We start from the raw sequence: 15,317 nt of genomic DNA on the forward strand, positions 1-15,317 counted from the left end.
TTAACGCAAGAAACGGCCCATTGAAAGCATTCAGTAGAAACACCCACTGTTGCCTTGACTCGACGTTTCATCCTGGCGACGCTTCTTTCCCAAGTGCTTCTTTGCCACATTGATCGACACGGAGCGTCTCTTCTCGGTCAACATGTCGATCTCCTTCCTTGAACGCTCGCCAAAAATACGCCGCAAGCTGGCCTCGATGTTCTCGATTGTGAATCGTTCTACAGCTGGGAGAACAGGGTTCTGAGGTCGATCTAGTTGACCGCGGTCAGCCGCTCACACTGGCGCCGTAGATCAATTACTCCCCCTGCGTCACCAGCCCGTACTTCTGCTCAAGCTCCTTCCAGATGTCACAGGGAGTCTTCCTGAACCGACAGAACGGCATTGAGTAACGCCTGATTGAACAAGTTCAACATCTCAGCCACTTTCTGAGAGAGATTCCCCTCAACCGTTATGATCGGCTTCTCTCGCATTCTGTCCAAGAAGTCCACCATGAGTACATAAGCAGCTGGTTGGTCCTTTTCCAGCAACTCTCGGTCATACTCTTGGTCCAGTTTCGCAATGTGGGTCAGGATCTTATACCGCCACATGGTGTACTCTTCCTTGTTTCAAGAGAGAATTTATCGAGCCAAAGCACTTAGCCACTCCTCGTATGATGGCTGCTTATGACTATATCTTTGGTACGTATCTGAAATATGTGTATGTGTAGTTGGCTGTCAGTTCCAAAGTGAGGAGGACGAGAGAGCTAAGTCGCCCCAGCTCGCGTCCTCCAGTCAAATTATCCACATCATCCAGCATACGATCTCTTAATATAGTGCACGCATTCATCTAATTGGCAGTAATACCAGCATATCTTATGACCAATAGGAATGGCATAACAACATTAATTTATTTATGTCAGATCAGGAGATATTAATATTATTTATACACTGGTGTATAATTTATCCAGCCCTTCGTCATCAATGATGAAGCCGTCTAAGCAACGGAGCTCATTCTCTCTCTCTCTCTCTCTCAGATGCAAAGTCAGTAATGCTTCGTTTTTATTTATTACCATGCTTCCTCGAAAATAAAAAGTCATAAGCGGAAAAAATAATCGCCATACTACCAATAAATACGTTTTATTATTGCCATGACTATTTTTGCCAAACCGAACCTCTGGGGCATACTTAAGTGTAAGACCGATAAAGATTTGATGTTTGAAATACAATACTTGTGGTTTTAAGTACTATTGCAACAATATTTATTGTCATATTGCAATGACTTTTACAATATAATATTTTACCGATCTCGTATTATAATTAATATTATTGCTGAAAACACATTGCAAACAATATTTCTGAATTATCCATCGAGATTCGCAACTATCCACTGGCAGTGCGGACACGGTCAACCTGGTCGACCTGGGACGGAAATCGCTGCGAAACAGACTTCAGTTGAAGAAAAAACACGTCGAATAGCGCCACGGAAGGTTCATTGATGTCGCTCTTGCGCTCTCCGTTGTTGATGCGGGTGACTAGGAAAGCTAACTCAAACCAACGAAGGATGAAGGTGACAAAACATTTGATTAGAGCTATGTAGGATAGTATCAAAATTTCCCTCACCTTTTGCCTAGGCACTGGGGTACAAGCCGAGCCAGCCAGGCGATGGCTTGCCCTGGACCTCGCCGAAGTACAAGGCGAACGTCTGCTTCCACTGCTCCACCTTGGCGCGGTCCTCCATGAACACCGGGAAAGCAGCCATGTTGGCCTCCGGGATATCCCAGGGCTTGTTCGTGTTGATGTCAGTACGTACACTGGAGGAAACTACCGTCGTCTGCGCTTCTTCCGAGATGGCCCAGTTCATAAACAGCTTCGCGGCGGCGGGATGTTTGGCCGTCGAGAGAATGCCAACGCGCTGACCCCAGCTGAGGTATTCGGTTCCGTTGTTGACGAACACCAGAGAGTTGCCACGCGCACTAGTGGCGACACCAATCACCTTCTCCCCCGAAGTCACGAGTTCGCGCGCCACGTTCGTGCCGCGGTTGAAGCTGGCATTCTGCTGGGCCATCTTGGACACCCAGTCCCAGCCGTACTTCTCAACGTAGCGTGTGTAGAGGAACAGCGCTGCGTCGTCGTCGTGAGGGTACGATGAGGCGATCTTGTCGACCCACTTCGGATCCACCAAATCGGCCGGACTAGCCGGTGCTGCCTGGCCATCCAGCGCGGTCGTGTTGTAGATGAAGTTGAACGAGTAAATCGAGTAGGCCACCCAAGAGCCGTTCTTGTCTTTCAACGAGTTGTGGATCTTAGAAAAGTTGGCGGGCTTGTATGGGAGGAGCTCGCCAGCCTTGGCCCAGCGAGTGAAGTCCTGCAGCGTCTGCAGAGCCACCACGTCAGGCACAAGTGTGTCGGTCTCGAGCTGGTTGTCGATGCGCACGTCTTGGTATTTACTGTAATCTACGACCACCGTAAAATTGATTTGGGGGAAGCGCTGGACGAAGGCATCATGAAGAGTGTTTTGCGAGGTAGGAGTATCACCGCCGTGATACAGGACAAGGTTGCCCCCTTCAGCCACAGCGTCAGCGTAGAGTTCGTCGATAGTCTTCGCCTCTTCGTCAGATTTGGTCTTGGCTGTGATACCAGAAGAGAGCAGGGTGAAGGCAGCGAGGAGCGGAGCAAAGAGCTGCATCACTAGTCGTTTTAACCCGGCCGCCTTGAACAACTTGATGCGGGGACAGTGAATTTGAGAATGAGACTCCTCTTTGCGAGGTGCTGGTTGTTCAAGCGTGGGTTATGCTATCACCAGCGGCGTAGTAACATTATCTATCCTTGTTGTCCGAATCGTTCTGGTGGCCGGTTGTCGACGATTTACTTCGATACGGTACAACATGTACATCTCTTTCGACAAACGACATGACGCATAAGTACAACGGAATTGCAGGTCACTCTGGACCACTCGGTAGTATGCTCAGTACATCGCAGTGAATCTATGGAGGGCTGGCAGATCGGAGCGTTTGGAGAATAACGACATCTCCGATTGCCTCCACCACCAATCCACGGTCAGCTGCACCCGGTTATGCTTTTACCAAACATTGTTTAGGGGGAAAAAGATTTAGGGGACACCACCAAGGAAAACAAAAGTGAACGCTAGCAACACCGACGCATCCGAACCTATATTTCACCAAAGTACAGGGCGAACGTCTGCTTCCACTGTCATGCTTGCAGAAGCCGCTAGGTGAGGTACACCCCAGACAAATTTCTCCACACAAACCTCGACTGAGGAACAGCTGAGTCTTGTATCAAACGCTGAACAAGTCTTAGGATGTCGACAGTGTAGCAGCAAATGTACGCATCCAAGCATCTCCTCGGCAACCTTTATGGATAGGTGGTATTATATTTCCAGCGGGAGGTAGCGCAAGGTATTTCCCGCCAACTAACAAAACAAAAATCTAGCGATTTCACTGTTCGCAATGCACAATTCATCGAAGAGACCAATCGACGGAGCTGGTAACAGCTCGTCATTTTCCTTTGGTGCGAGATTACGTGGGCGTACAGCTCCGTTTTTGCTTGGTTCGCCTTCATCTTCAACGCTGGACAGACTGACAAAAATGAGTACTGTACACGTACGCAACAACACGAGCAGCAAGGCAGTCCTGACGATCTTCACTAAAAGAACGCAGCTTCAATGGCGCCAAACTTGCACCGTGTAGTACAAGGCACTCAGACGAATAAAGCTTCGAATCTGAGATCTGCATCTAAGTTATTTTGCTGCAGCGGTGCTGCTTCTCGGCAACGCTGCGGGGAGAATCATCAAGACGGCGTGTATGCCCGCAAATCGTTGTGTGTATCTGGTAAGCAGATCTTTGCAAGGGGGGGATAAGAAAACGACTGGGATGTGCAGCAGAAGCAAGACTGCCTTGCGAAATTCGCCAGGCGCAGATGAACCGCTTGAGATTTGCCAGAGTCCATCGCGGTGGTGGTCGCTCTCATGGTCCCGTATTTTACCAGGGGTATCGCGTAAGCCAGACAGGCACGCTTCTTGTTGGTTTCGACTGGCAGGATCCGAACGGGAAAGGCCCGACTGGCAGGCGCTGTTTACTTAAACGTTGCTGCCGTGATTTCCGTTAGCACACAACTGTTTCTGACGAAGGTATCAAGGTTTGCGTTTGGCTGCAGCTCGCAACTTGACCTTGTCACGCTTAGCTTGTCCGGATATTTGCTACATGTAGTCTGTCCACCTTCATCAGGCTCCCAAGAAATGGCGGTAGGATCAGGTTGCAGCCTGAACACCAAACTGCACAGACTGGATTGAGGGTCGGTTGACCAAAAGGGGTTACAGCATTGGCATTACGGCAATAGTTACCTACCACCAGTGCAGTGATCGCTGGTCGCGGCAGGGCTCTCCTCCTGTTAAAACGTGTTGCAATGACAGTCGATCAGCTTTAGTTTCGCCATTCGCAAACTTGCCGTCTTCGTCTCAAGCCTTTCACAAGTATGCAGCTCTTCGCCCCACTCCTTGTCGCTGCCGCCGTTCTAGTCGGTGGTGCCGCAGCCAAATCCGTTGACGAGTCCAAGACCATCGACGAGCTCTACGCTGACGCTGTGGCCGAAGGTGGCAACCTTGTCCTGTATCACGGCGGTGATACCCCTACGCAGCAAGACGGTTTGCATGATGCCTTCGTCCAGCGCTTCCCGAAGATCAACTTCACCGCCGTGGTCGACTACAGCAAGTATCACGACGTGCGCATTGACAACCAGCTCGAGACCGACACACTTGTGCCTGACGTGGTGGCTCTGCAGACGCTGCAGGACTTCACTCGCTGGGCCAAGGCTGGCGAGCTCCTCCCATACAAGCCCGCCAACTTTTCCAAGATCCACAACTCGTTGAAGGACAAGAATGGTGCCTGGATGGCGTACACCATCTTCTCGTTCGGTTACATCTATAACTCAAGCGCTCTCGGTGGCCAAGCTGCTCCAGCAACCCCGGCTGATCTGACGGATCCGACGTGGGCCGACAAGATTGCCTCGTCGTACCCTCACGACGACGATGCTGTGCTGTTCCTCTACACACGCTACGTTGAGAAGTACGGCTGGGACTGGGTGTCCAAGATGGCCCAGCAGGATATCGACTTCAACCGCGGATCGAATGTCGCCGGTGAACTTGTGAGCTCGGGAGAGAAGGTGATTGGCGTGGGCACTGGTGGTGGCGGTGCCCCGATTGTGTTTGTGGGCGGCAATGGCACGGACTACCTCAACTGGGGTCAGCGCGTTGGCATTCTTTCGAAGGCCAAGCACCCTGCTGCCGCCAAGCTGTTCATGAACTGGGCCATCTCGGAGGAGGCGCAGACGACGGTCGTGTCTTCGAGCGTTCGCACAGACATCAGCACTGAGAAGCCCTGGAACATCCCGGAAGCCAACATGGCTGCCTTCCCGGTGTTCATGGAGGACCGCGCCAAGGTGGAGCAGTGGAAGCAGACATTCGCGTTGTACTTCGGCGAGGTGCAGGGAAAGCCGAGCCCCGGCGTTCTCGGTCTGCACCCTGGTTTGTAATTACCCTCCGTATCGGTGTTCGCAGCTTGCAGCTGTCGCAGCTCCAGCGATAGGATTGCCTAAATGGATTGCTCAATACAATTGTCTGAGTGCCTTATCGATTGTGTAGGTGGGCTTTTTGAGTGTTTTGCAGACAGCCCTGCACTGCAGGCTGCAGCGATGTATTCTTTGACCATCGTCACGCTGCGCTCGAGACGTACCCTTCATCTTAGCCACAAAAAGTGTCCCACAGCTTTCTTTCAGTAGACGGATGCACCCGATGGTGGGATCAAAAAGCCTACAGCCACACAGTATAGATGGGGGTCACGTCACGCGAACATGCACCGGCAACAGATCGCCATCGTCAACCGATCAACTCACATTGACATTGGTCTCCTATCGTCGGTTGTCCAGACATGTAGATCGATTATAAAGTTTGTAGATTGACGATGGCTGTGGTTGTTCGTTTCAAACTTGTTTGCCGTTTGCTTCGGAAATATATTGTCGATGTCATGGCTTGCAATTTCCTCAGCTCGAGAGCAACCACCTTTATGTGGAGCGCATACCGTACCCTGGCTCGCAGCCTGCACATGTATAAGCGTTGTGCTGTCGCGAGGTCCAGCTGCAGCTCCGGAGGAGCAGATCAGCAAAGAGTTCAACAAAGCAAGGGGAATCCCTTTGAGGGGTACTGTACGCTGTCGGTGAGATAATCCACACCGGAGAACCATCCACGACGATGTTTTGCTTCGCATCAGGCAAGTCCGGTTCTCCTTTTCATTCTCAAATTTCCTGCTGTCGACTCAACCGTGACGTGCGTTTGTAAGCATGAAGCTCTTCGCTCCAATCGCCACTGCGGCTGCCCTCTTCGTCACGTGCACTTTTGCTGTCGAAGAAGAGACCAAGACGCTTGACGATCTCTACGCGGATGCGATCGCCGAAGGTGGAAAACTCGTATTTTACCACGGAGGAGACACTCCCACCCAGCAAGACTCGCTGAAGGCTGCTTTCGAGGATGCATTCCCCGGTGTGAACGTTACGATGGTCGTGGACTACAGCAAGTACCACGACGTCCGCATCGACAACCAGTTGGAGACGGACACACTTGTGCCCGACATCACCGCGCTACAGACTGTGCAAAACTTCCCTCGCTGGGCTAAGGCGGGTGACCTGCTCGAGTACAAACCAGCCAACTTTTCCAAGATTTACGACGGGCTCAAGGACCAGGATGGCGCCTGGCTTGCGTACGGCGTGAACTCCTTCAGCTTCATCTACGACTCCAGTAACCTTGGAGAGGTGGTGGCGCCAACGTCTGCGGCAGACCTGATTGACCCGCAGTGGGCTGGCAAAATTGCGTCGTCGTATCCCCACGACGACGACGCTGTGCTGTTCGTCTACCACTTGTACGTGGAGCAGTACGGCTGGGACTGGGCTGCCGCCATGGCTAACCAGAGCGTCAGCTTTAACCGCGGCTCGCACGTTGCGAACAACCTCGTGACGGCCCAAGAGAAGGTCATTGGTGTGGGTACCTACGCTGGGGCGTCTCCGATCGTGTACGTGGGCGGCAACGGCACCGAGTACCTAACGTGGGGCCAGCGGCTTGCTATCCTAAACAAGGCCAATCACCCAGCGGCTGCCAAGCTCTTCATGAACTGGATTGTGTCCACGGAGGTGCAGGAGTCCGTGGTGATGGAGACTGTGCGCACCGATATCGCTCCGTCTGGGTCGAGTCACCCGTGGGAGATCCCGGAGGCTAACCTGGACGCGTTCCCTGCGTTCATGGCAGATCGCACAAAGGTGGAGACACTGAAGCAGACGTTTGCTCTCTATTTTGGTGAAGTGCAAGGTGAGCCCACGCCGGGTTATCTTGGCGTCCACCCTGGTCTGTAGGCGAGTGTCGGTGGCAGTTTAACGATAGCCGATCCGATTCCGGCATCATTTTTTCGACAGAGTTTCAATCTAAACCTCGACGTGTGGCTGTTTTGTGTGTGTACAAATCAAACTACAAATCAACATGATCCGATGAATTCTGCGAACCAAATGAAGTCATTCTGACAAAGTGAAAGGCAAGCAATCCTGCTCACTTTTTGCAGTCTTGGATGTAAAAGCTTATACTCGGAAAGCCGCCGCTTTTCGCAAAACTTACCAATGTGATGGTAACTACTAGCAAAGGGTTTGTTGCATCAAATCTTGCAAAGGCAGGAAGCTCACGATACGAAAATCATCATTTACGCTGCCGAGGGAAGCCCGGTGTACAGTATCGAGAGCGAGACTGGTCAGACGCCCTGTTGCAGTCGATTTCATGACTTGGGTGAATACGAAGAGACACTATGCAGTACTTCAGTATTTTTGATGAAGCATCTTTCAACGAGCAGGAGCCCCATTCCTGATCAACCATGTACCAAGACTTGTATGTATTACCATGGATAATACTTAATGAAGACTGCAACGCTGAAGAAATTTGTCAATCCGTCAGATGGCAAAGCCTCAAAGTCTATTTACTTGTTGTGCATGTAAAGAATCCCCATGAGCGCAACATCTCACAGACCGGGGTGCACGCCAAGGAAGCCCGGAGTCGGCTCGCCCTGCACCTCTCCGAAGTACAGCGAGAACGTCTGCTTCCACTGCTCCACCACCTCGCGGTCCGCCATGAACTTCGGGAACTCATCCACATTTGCCTTGCAAATCTCCCACGGGTGGCTCGAGCCGCTGTTGGGCGTCAGGTCCACACGCACGTTCTCGGCCACGACCGTCTTCTGCACCTCCTCCGAGATAGCCCAGTTCATGAAGAGCTTGGCGGCCGCTGGGTGCTTGGCCTTGCTCAGGATGGCGATGCGCTGACCCCACGACAGATACTCGTTGCCGCCGTCCGTCACCAGCGTCGTGTTGGGCGTGCCCTCCCAGTACGTGGCGACGCCGATGATCTTGTCCTTGGCCGTCACGAGGTCGCTGGCCGTATTGGAGCCGCGGTGGAAGCTGACGTTCTGGTTGGCGAGGTCCTCGACCCAGTTCCAGCCGTACTTCTCCACGTAGCGCGTGTACAAGAAGAGCACGGCGTCGTCGTCATTCGGGTAGGTCGAGGCGATCTTGCCGGCCCACTGCGGCTCCACGAGGTCGGCCGGAGACTTGGGCGCTGCGAGGCCGCCCAGCGCAGCCTCATCGTACAGGAAGCTGAAGGTGAACATCATGTAGGCCATGTAGGCACCGCGCTGGTCGCGGAAGCCGTCGTAGACCTGCGAGAAGTTGGCCGGCTTGTACTCGAGCAGCTTGCCCTCCTGTGCCCAGCGCGGGAAGTCCTGCAGCGTCTGCAGCGCCACGAGGTCTGGCACGAGCGTGTCGGTCTCCAGTTGGTTGTCGATGCGCACGTCGTGGTACTTGCTGTAGTCGACGATGAGCGTAAAGTTGATTTCCGGGTAGGCGGCGGCGAAGGCCTCGTGGAGCGAGTCCTGCTGCGACGCGAAGTCTCCGCCGTGGTACATGACGAGCTTGCCTCCTTCAGCGACGGCGTCGGCGTACAGCTCATCGAGGGTTTTAGTCTCTTCCTGGACGGCGACAGCGGTGGATGCGAGGAGTGCGCAGTAGGCAGCGGCGAGAGGCGCGAAGAGCTTCATGGTGAGGAGTGCAAGTTGTGATGCTGGTACTTGGCTGGTTTCCGGTAAATTGAAGAATGAGGAGCTGGTGCGAGGGCTCTTGCGCAAAGTGATGAAGTAGAGTGTGAAACTCGCTTGCTGGATCGCTGGTGTGAAGAGAGTGTCGTTGCAACTTGCAACGGTCGCTATCGTCGTACAGTGGCAAAGATCGGCTGTGGGACGGGTTGGGGTTGGATAACGTGGCATTTTGTTTACGTCAACAGTTTACTTTTTGTGCTAACGTCATTTCAAATGTCGCAAATCGATCGATTATCTATCAATACAGATCCCCCTTGCCAATTAATACCATCCGTGGAAGTTGTTCGTATTAAGTACAACAGCTTATTAACTATCAGAGCGGCGTGTTGTCATCTGTTGGGGATATGCGAGGGTCTATCTCTCCTCGATAGTTACTTGTACACAAGCCCGTGCTCGGGCTGATTGCATTTTACCGTATCAGCGTCCCGTTACATGTACTCTTGGTTAAGGCTATCCAGCAGCTTTCTTTCCGCCAATAACCTATTTAAGGTATGTAAGCCAAGGCTGTCCCGTAACCTTGTAAGTTGCGTGCAGGCAAAACCCAAGATTGAGACAAATTCAACGTGCAGAGTCAGCATCGTACAGCATTCAGACGTTCGGATCTGGACGCCATAACGTTGATGTGGCCCCCGGGGGCGAATCACAAGGCATTTCGTCTTATAACAGAGGCGGACACTTTTGTCGCACAGTTTACGAACAGTGAGCCGACAAGTTTACGAACGGTGAACCGGCAAATGAATAGCAAATTTCACACTCTACTTCATCACTTTGCGCAAGAGCCCTCGCACCAGCTCCTCATTCTTCAATTTACCGGAAACCAGCCTAGTACCAGCATCACAACTTGCACTCCTCGCCATGAAGCTCTTCGCGCCTCTCGCCGCTGCCTACTGCGCACTCCTCGCATCCACCGCTGTCGCCGTCCAGGAAGAGACTAAAACCCTCGATGAGCTGTACGCCGACGCCGTCGCTGAAGGAGGCAAGCTCGTCATGTACCACGGCGGAGACTTCGCGTCGCAGCAGGACTCGCTCCACGAGGCCTTCGCCGCCGCCTACCCGGAAATCAACTTTACGCTCATCGTCGACTACAGCAAGTACCACGACGTGCGCATCGACAACCAACTGGAGACCGACACGCTCGTGCCAGACCTCGTGGCGCTGCAGACGCTGCAGGACTTCCCGCGCTGGGCACAGGAGGGCAAGCTGCTCGAGTACAAGCCGGCCAACTTCTCGCAGGTCTACGACGGCTTCCGCGACCAGCGCGGTGCCTACATGGCCTACATGATGTTCACCTTCAGCTTCCTGTACGATGAGGCTGCGCTGGGCGGCCTCGCAGCGCCCAAGTCTCCGGCCGACCTCGTGGAGCCGCAGTGGGCCGGCAAGATCGCCTCGACCTACCCGAATGACGACGACGCCGTGCTCTTCTTGTACACGCGCTACGTGGAGAAGTACGGCTGGAACTGGGTCGAGGACCTCGCCAACCAGAACGTCAGCTTCCACCGCGGCTCCAATACGGCCAGCGACCTCGTGACGGCCAAGGACAAGATCATCGGCGTCGCCACGTACTGGGAGGGCACGCCCAACACGACGCTGGTGACGGACGGCGGCAACGAGTATCTGTCGTGGGGTCAGCGCATCGCCATCCTGAGCAAGGCCAAGCACCCAGCGGCCGCCAAGCTCTTCATGAACTGGGCTATCTCGGAGGAGGTGCAGAAGACGGTCGTGGCCGAGAACGTGCGTGTGGACCTGACGCCCAACAGCGGCTCGAGCCACCCGTGGGAGATTTGCAAGGCAAATGTGGATGAGTTCCCGAAATTCATGGCGGACCGCGAGGTGGTGGAGCAGTGGAAGCAGACGTTCTCGCTGTACTTCGGAGAGGTGCAGGGCGAGCCGACTCCGGGCTTCCTTGGCGTGTACCCCGGTCTGTGAGATGTTGCGCTCATGGAGATTGTGAATAGGCTTTGACGCCTTCACATCTGACGGGTTAACAAATCAGATACTACCTAATAAGAGCTTCGGTTCAAACTACATGCAACACACTGACGTTGACGTCTGCAGCAACGTTGTCTCTACTAACAAAACTGCAAACGTGCACACTTCTACTTGTAGCTATCAGGTTACTGTTGCCAGCTTTTAGCTTTTAGATCTTGCTGCAAGATTCTTGCAGAAGGCACGGATGCAGTCCCTACTTCGAAGTTTGCTAACCTCTTCTCACTTCCTCATGAAAATCTTTGACCCCGTTGTGTTCATTGCAGTTTCTGCTGTTGCAGAGGAGACCAATACCCCTTGATGAATCGTATACCGATGTCATCACCGAAGGTGGCAACGTCGTTCTGTACAACGGAGGTGATACGCCCACGCAGTAGAACCGTGAGGAGGACTGCATATCCAGAGATCAACTTCACCAAGATTATGGACTACAGCAAATACCACGACGTGCAGGTCGAAAATCAATCCGACATGCTTGTGCCAGACGTCCAGACTTCAATCGGTGGACAAAGGAGGACAAGTTGCCTCGCAACAAGCCGAAGGGATTGTCCGAGGCTTACGATGCGCTCAAGGATGGCAGCGCTGCTTGGATGGCGGGTTCGAGTACGACGCTAGCACTCTAAGCGGAACTGCTGCGCCTTTTACCCAGCCGATCTGACGAACCTTCAGTGGACCGGCAAGATCCTTCGTCCTACCCGCGCGACGACGACGCTGTACACTGGCGACGTGAGAAGTACGCTGATCCCGTGACATTTGTCGGCGGTAACGGCACGAATGTAGTGGCGGCCTGGGACAGGTTGCCTTCAGCAGACACTTCGCACGGTCGTTACCAACGACATGAAGAAGCATGAGAGAGGGGCGAACTCTCTGAGCAATTGTATATTGCATAGAAAGGAGGCATATAGCAAAGCGAAACTAACAGAAACCACTGCGGCTCGTGCCGCAGCGGCTGCATTGAATACCAGAATTCATTTCACCTCCAAGCAAGGATTCTCAAGCAAGCCAAGGGTCGAAAGACACTACAAAGTTAACTTTAGCTGTGGACAACGATCCAACACGGGCCATGAGCGGCCCCCAGCAGAAGCGAAGTCGGGCGAACACCGCAGGAGATGACGGTGATACGTCGCAGCCGACGACCAAGCTATGGACAGCGTTGGAGCCACCTCCGATTGTCTGTTTCTCGCACGAAGCTCTCGTCAAGTGGCGGCGGGAGCGGGAGCTATACGAGGCGGCAGTGATTGCGCGCTGCCAGGAGTCGGGTGAGTCGCTGGCCACTGTGATGAGGCCGGTGATCTCCACCATCCACCGCCGCTTGCTCAAGACATTTTGTGAATTGGAGCTAAAGATGTCAGTGAGCGAGATGACGAACGGGAGGTTGGTCACAGCGATTAATCAGATCTTGGCGACAATGATGAATGACCAGATCCCAAATGTTCATGCGATCATGAACCAGCACCTAAGGATGGATCTTCGCCAGAATGATGTGAAGGCCAGGGTTTTGAACTATTTCGACAAGTTTGATGAACTCATTAAAGAATATGGTTTGAGTGTGGCGCTAGACGGTAATGAAAAGCTGAAATGCCGTTTGTTGACTGAAAATCTGCGTCCCTCTGGCTTGAAGGAGCAGGTTTTGCTGTACCAAGACCTCGATCCGACGGTGAAGATCAGTGTACCACGCTTGTTTGATGTGATCAAGGCGGAGGCACTCAAGAATCAACAATCCTTTGATCTCTTTCACTCGACTTGGGACAGAGGTTCAGCTAGGACTACGAAAACCGCTCCATACAGCAACAATGGATATCGCAACAACTACAAATCGCAGAAAGGAGATCAGCTGCAGCCAGCTCGCGAAGATCGACGGGACGAACGACCGATGTTTAAGAAGCGCGATGCTGCACCTGCTCAAGGCTGTCTGCACTGCAAGGGCACTCATTGGGTTAGTGACTGTACTTCGGCAACTGATGAGCAAAAGAAGGCTGCTCGAGAAGCGTTCAAGGAGCGCATGAATCGACGCAGGGACGCTGAAGCGTCGAAAATGAAGCGAGTGTTGGGCGATGGTGAAGACCTCGCACCGATGCACGTTGCGTTCAATGGGGTGGTACTTCCCGGACAATGGCACGAAGTACAATGTGATTCCTCGTCGAATTGTGGAGGAATTACAGCAAGCCTGTCCGGATGTGAAAGTTGAGCGCCTACGGAAGCCGATTGATGGCAAAGCTGTGGGAGGCGCAATTATTAGCTGTGATGAATCAATTCAGCTGGATTTGGAGTTGATCACGCCTGCAGGAAAGGTTCGAATGCGCAAGGTGACCTGTATCATCACGGAGACGGAAGAAGATGAGTTCCTATTGGGCCGGCTCACACTGAAGGCACTAGGAATTGATGTTGAAGGTCAGCTTTCTGCACTTGCGAATAAGGAGATTGTCGATTTTGATCCGTTCGAGTCGGAGACTCCAATGAGTTTCGATCCTCCAGACAAGAAGAAGATTATTGCACAACTCTGTGAGCTAATCAACGAAGCTGTTGCAAATGGTTTCCCTGCAGAGCGTAAAAGAGAACTGTTCGAAGTTGTCATGCGGTACGATATCTGGCGCATCGCGATTGGAAATGACCCACCTTCGAAGATTGAGCCGTTCGTCATTCAGTTCAAAGAGGGAACTCTGCCAATACGGTGCAGGCCACGCACCTACGCACCCGCGGAGCGCGAGTGGATGAAGGCGTTCAATGAATCGCTGGTGAAGCTTGGTTGGGTGTATCGGAATGAAGCTAGTCGATGGGCTAGTCCTGCTCGACCTGTGAAGAAGCCAGGAAAAACAGGAGGACTTCGTCAAGCTGTGAACTTTCGTCGTCCCAATAAGCAGGTGCTACCTGTTGCTGGATCCATGCCCAGTCTCAGTACACGACTTCACCACACGAAGAACAAAAAACACCGACAAACTGTTGACTTCCTGAAAAGCTTTTGGCAAATGGCTCTCGCTTAAGTAAGTCAAGAGTCACAGTCCTACATGACAGAAGATGGTGTTTTCACGCCTACGCGTCTGCAACAAGGTTCGGTGGACTCCTCGATCCACTTTCAGCAATCGATTAAGAAGATTATGCGTGAAGCGAATCTGTTGTACGAGCATGTACTGGCCTGGATTGATGGCCTTCTAATCTACGCAAACACGATAGACGAATTTTTGTCGGTTTTTGACCGTGTCTACTGTACTTTGGAGAAGAATAGACTATTTCTCGGGCTGAATAAAATCTGTCTGTATACTACCGAAGTCAAGTGGTGCGGGCGAATCATTAAAGAGGACGGGATCGCGTATGATCACGAAAGGATTCAGACGCTGATTGATCTTCCTGAGCCGAAAACCGCGGCTGAGTTGCAACAATTTCTGTGTGCGGCAGGCTGGATGCGCAATGCGCTGGTTGATTTTGCTCGAGTAGCTGCACCACTGCAAGCGCGTCTACAGACTGCGTTGGAAGGGACTAAGCGGACGAAGCATGTTGCAGCGCGCGTCGCGATCGATTTCACTGCAGAAGAACGTAAAAGTTTCGGCCAAGTTAAGCAACTACTCGCTAAGTCAGCCACGCTGGTGACTCCGGATGACTCGGATGAGCTCATATTGATGACGGACGCCAGCGACGCGGGTTGGAGCATCATCGTGACGGCTGTCGAGGACTGGGATCCTGCGACTAGCATCACCGAGCAACAGCATCAACTCGTGCACTGCATGAGCGGCACGTTCAAGGGAGCTGCACAGCATTGGAGCGTCTCGGAAAAAGAGGCCTTTCCGATAATTAAAGCTGCGACGGACTTGGACTATTTGCTGATCCGCTCTAAAGGTTTCCGCCTATATTCTGATCACCGCAACTTGATTTTCATATTCGCTCCGGGCGATGAGATCAAGAAACATGTACGCGGAAAATTGCAGCGCTGGAGTTTGAAACTGAATGAAATCCGATACACCATTGAGCATATCAGTGGAGAAGACAATGTGTGGGCTGATATGACCTCTCGTTGGGCTTGCATCGAGTTGCCCAGGGAGACTACGACAGTCAAGCGCTGGCAGACGCAGGATACACATGTGCAGGTGGAGCTTCGTCCACTGCGTCCAGACTCTGAGTGGCCTACGGAGGACGACATCAAATGTGCGCAACTAGCAACGACGTGCAC

At 52.7% G+C, this 15,317-nt stretch overlaps 6 protein-coding genes across 6 annotated transcripts; 4 read left to right on the forward strand and 2 right to left on the reverse strand.

Moving 5' to 3' along the window:
- Nucleotides 1-1,605: 1,605 nt before the first annotated feature.
- KRP23_5793 (uncharacterized protein) lies at nt 1,606-2,664 on the reverse strand (the record flags this gene model as incomplete). Its single annotated transcript, XM_067890903.1, has 1 exon — nt 1,606-2,664. One exon carries the CDS (start codon nt 2,662-2,664, stop codon nt 1,606-1,608), a length of 1,059 nt encoding a protein of 352 aa, XP_067745311.1.
- Nucleotides 2,665-4,469: 1,805 nt separating this feature from the next.
- On the forward strand, nt 4,470-5,525 carry KRP23_5794 (uncharacterized protein; the record flags this gene model as incomplete). Its single annotated transcript, XM_067890904.1, has 1 exon — nt 4,470-5,525. One exon carries the CDS (start codon nt 4,470-4,472, stop codon nt 5,523-5,525), a length of 1,056 nt encoding a protein of 351 aa, XP_067745312.1.
- Nucleotides 5,526-6,329: 804 nt separating this feature from the next.
- Nucleotides 6,330-7,391, forward strand: KRP23_5795 (uncharacterized protein; the record flags this gene model as incomplete). Its single annotated transcript, XM_067890905.1, has 1 exon — nt 6,330-7,391. The coding sequence occupies one exon, from the start codon at nt 6,330-6,332 to the stop codon at nt 7,389-7,391; it is 1,062 nt and encodes a 353-aa protein (XP_067745313.1).
- Nucleotides 7,392-8,041: 650 nt separating this feature from the next.
- KRP23_5796 (uncharacterized protein) lies at nt 8,042-9,112 on the reverse strand (the record flags this gene model as incomplete). The annotated part of the gene is made up of 1 exon (XM_067890906.1): nt 8,042-9,112. One exon carries the CDS (start codon nt 9,110-9,112, stop codon nt 8,042-8,044), a length of 1,071 nt encoding a protein of 356 aa, XP_067745314.1.
- Nucleotides 9,113-10,024: 912 nt separating this feature from the next.
- On the forward strand, nt 10,025-11,095 carry KRP23_5797 (uncharacterized protein; the record flags this gene model as incomplete). The annotated part of the gene is made up of 1 exon (XM_067890907.1): nt 10,025-11,095. One exon carries the CDS (start codon nt 10,025-10,027, stop codon nt 11,093-11,095), a length of 1,071 nt encoding a protein of 356 aa, XP_067745315.1.
- A 1,123-nt stretch (nt 11,096-12,218) lies between these two features.
- On the forward strand, nt 12,219-14,136 carry KRP23_5798 (uncharacterized protein; the record flags this gene model as incomplete). The annotated part of the gene is made up of 2 exons (XM_067890908.1): nt 12,219-13,253; nt 13,318-14,136. 2 exons carry the CDS (start codon nt 12,219-12,221, stop codon nt 14,134-14,136), a joined length of 1,854 nt encoding a protein of 617 aa, XP_067745316.1.
- Between the last annotated feature and the right edge of the window lie 1,181 nt (nt 14,137-15,317).

The sequence above is a fragment of the Phytophthora ramorum genome, assembly GCF_020800215.1.
Source record: "Phytophthora ramorum isolate Pr-102 chromosome Unknown Phyram_PR-102_s0005, whole genome shotgun sequence".
Taxonomy (NCBI): domain Eukaryota; phylum Oomycota; class Peronosporomycetes; order Peronosporales; family Peronosporaceae; genus Phytophthora; species Phytophthora ramorum.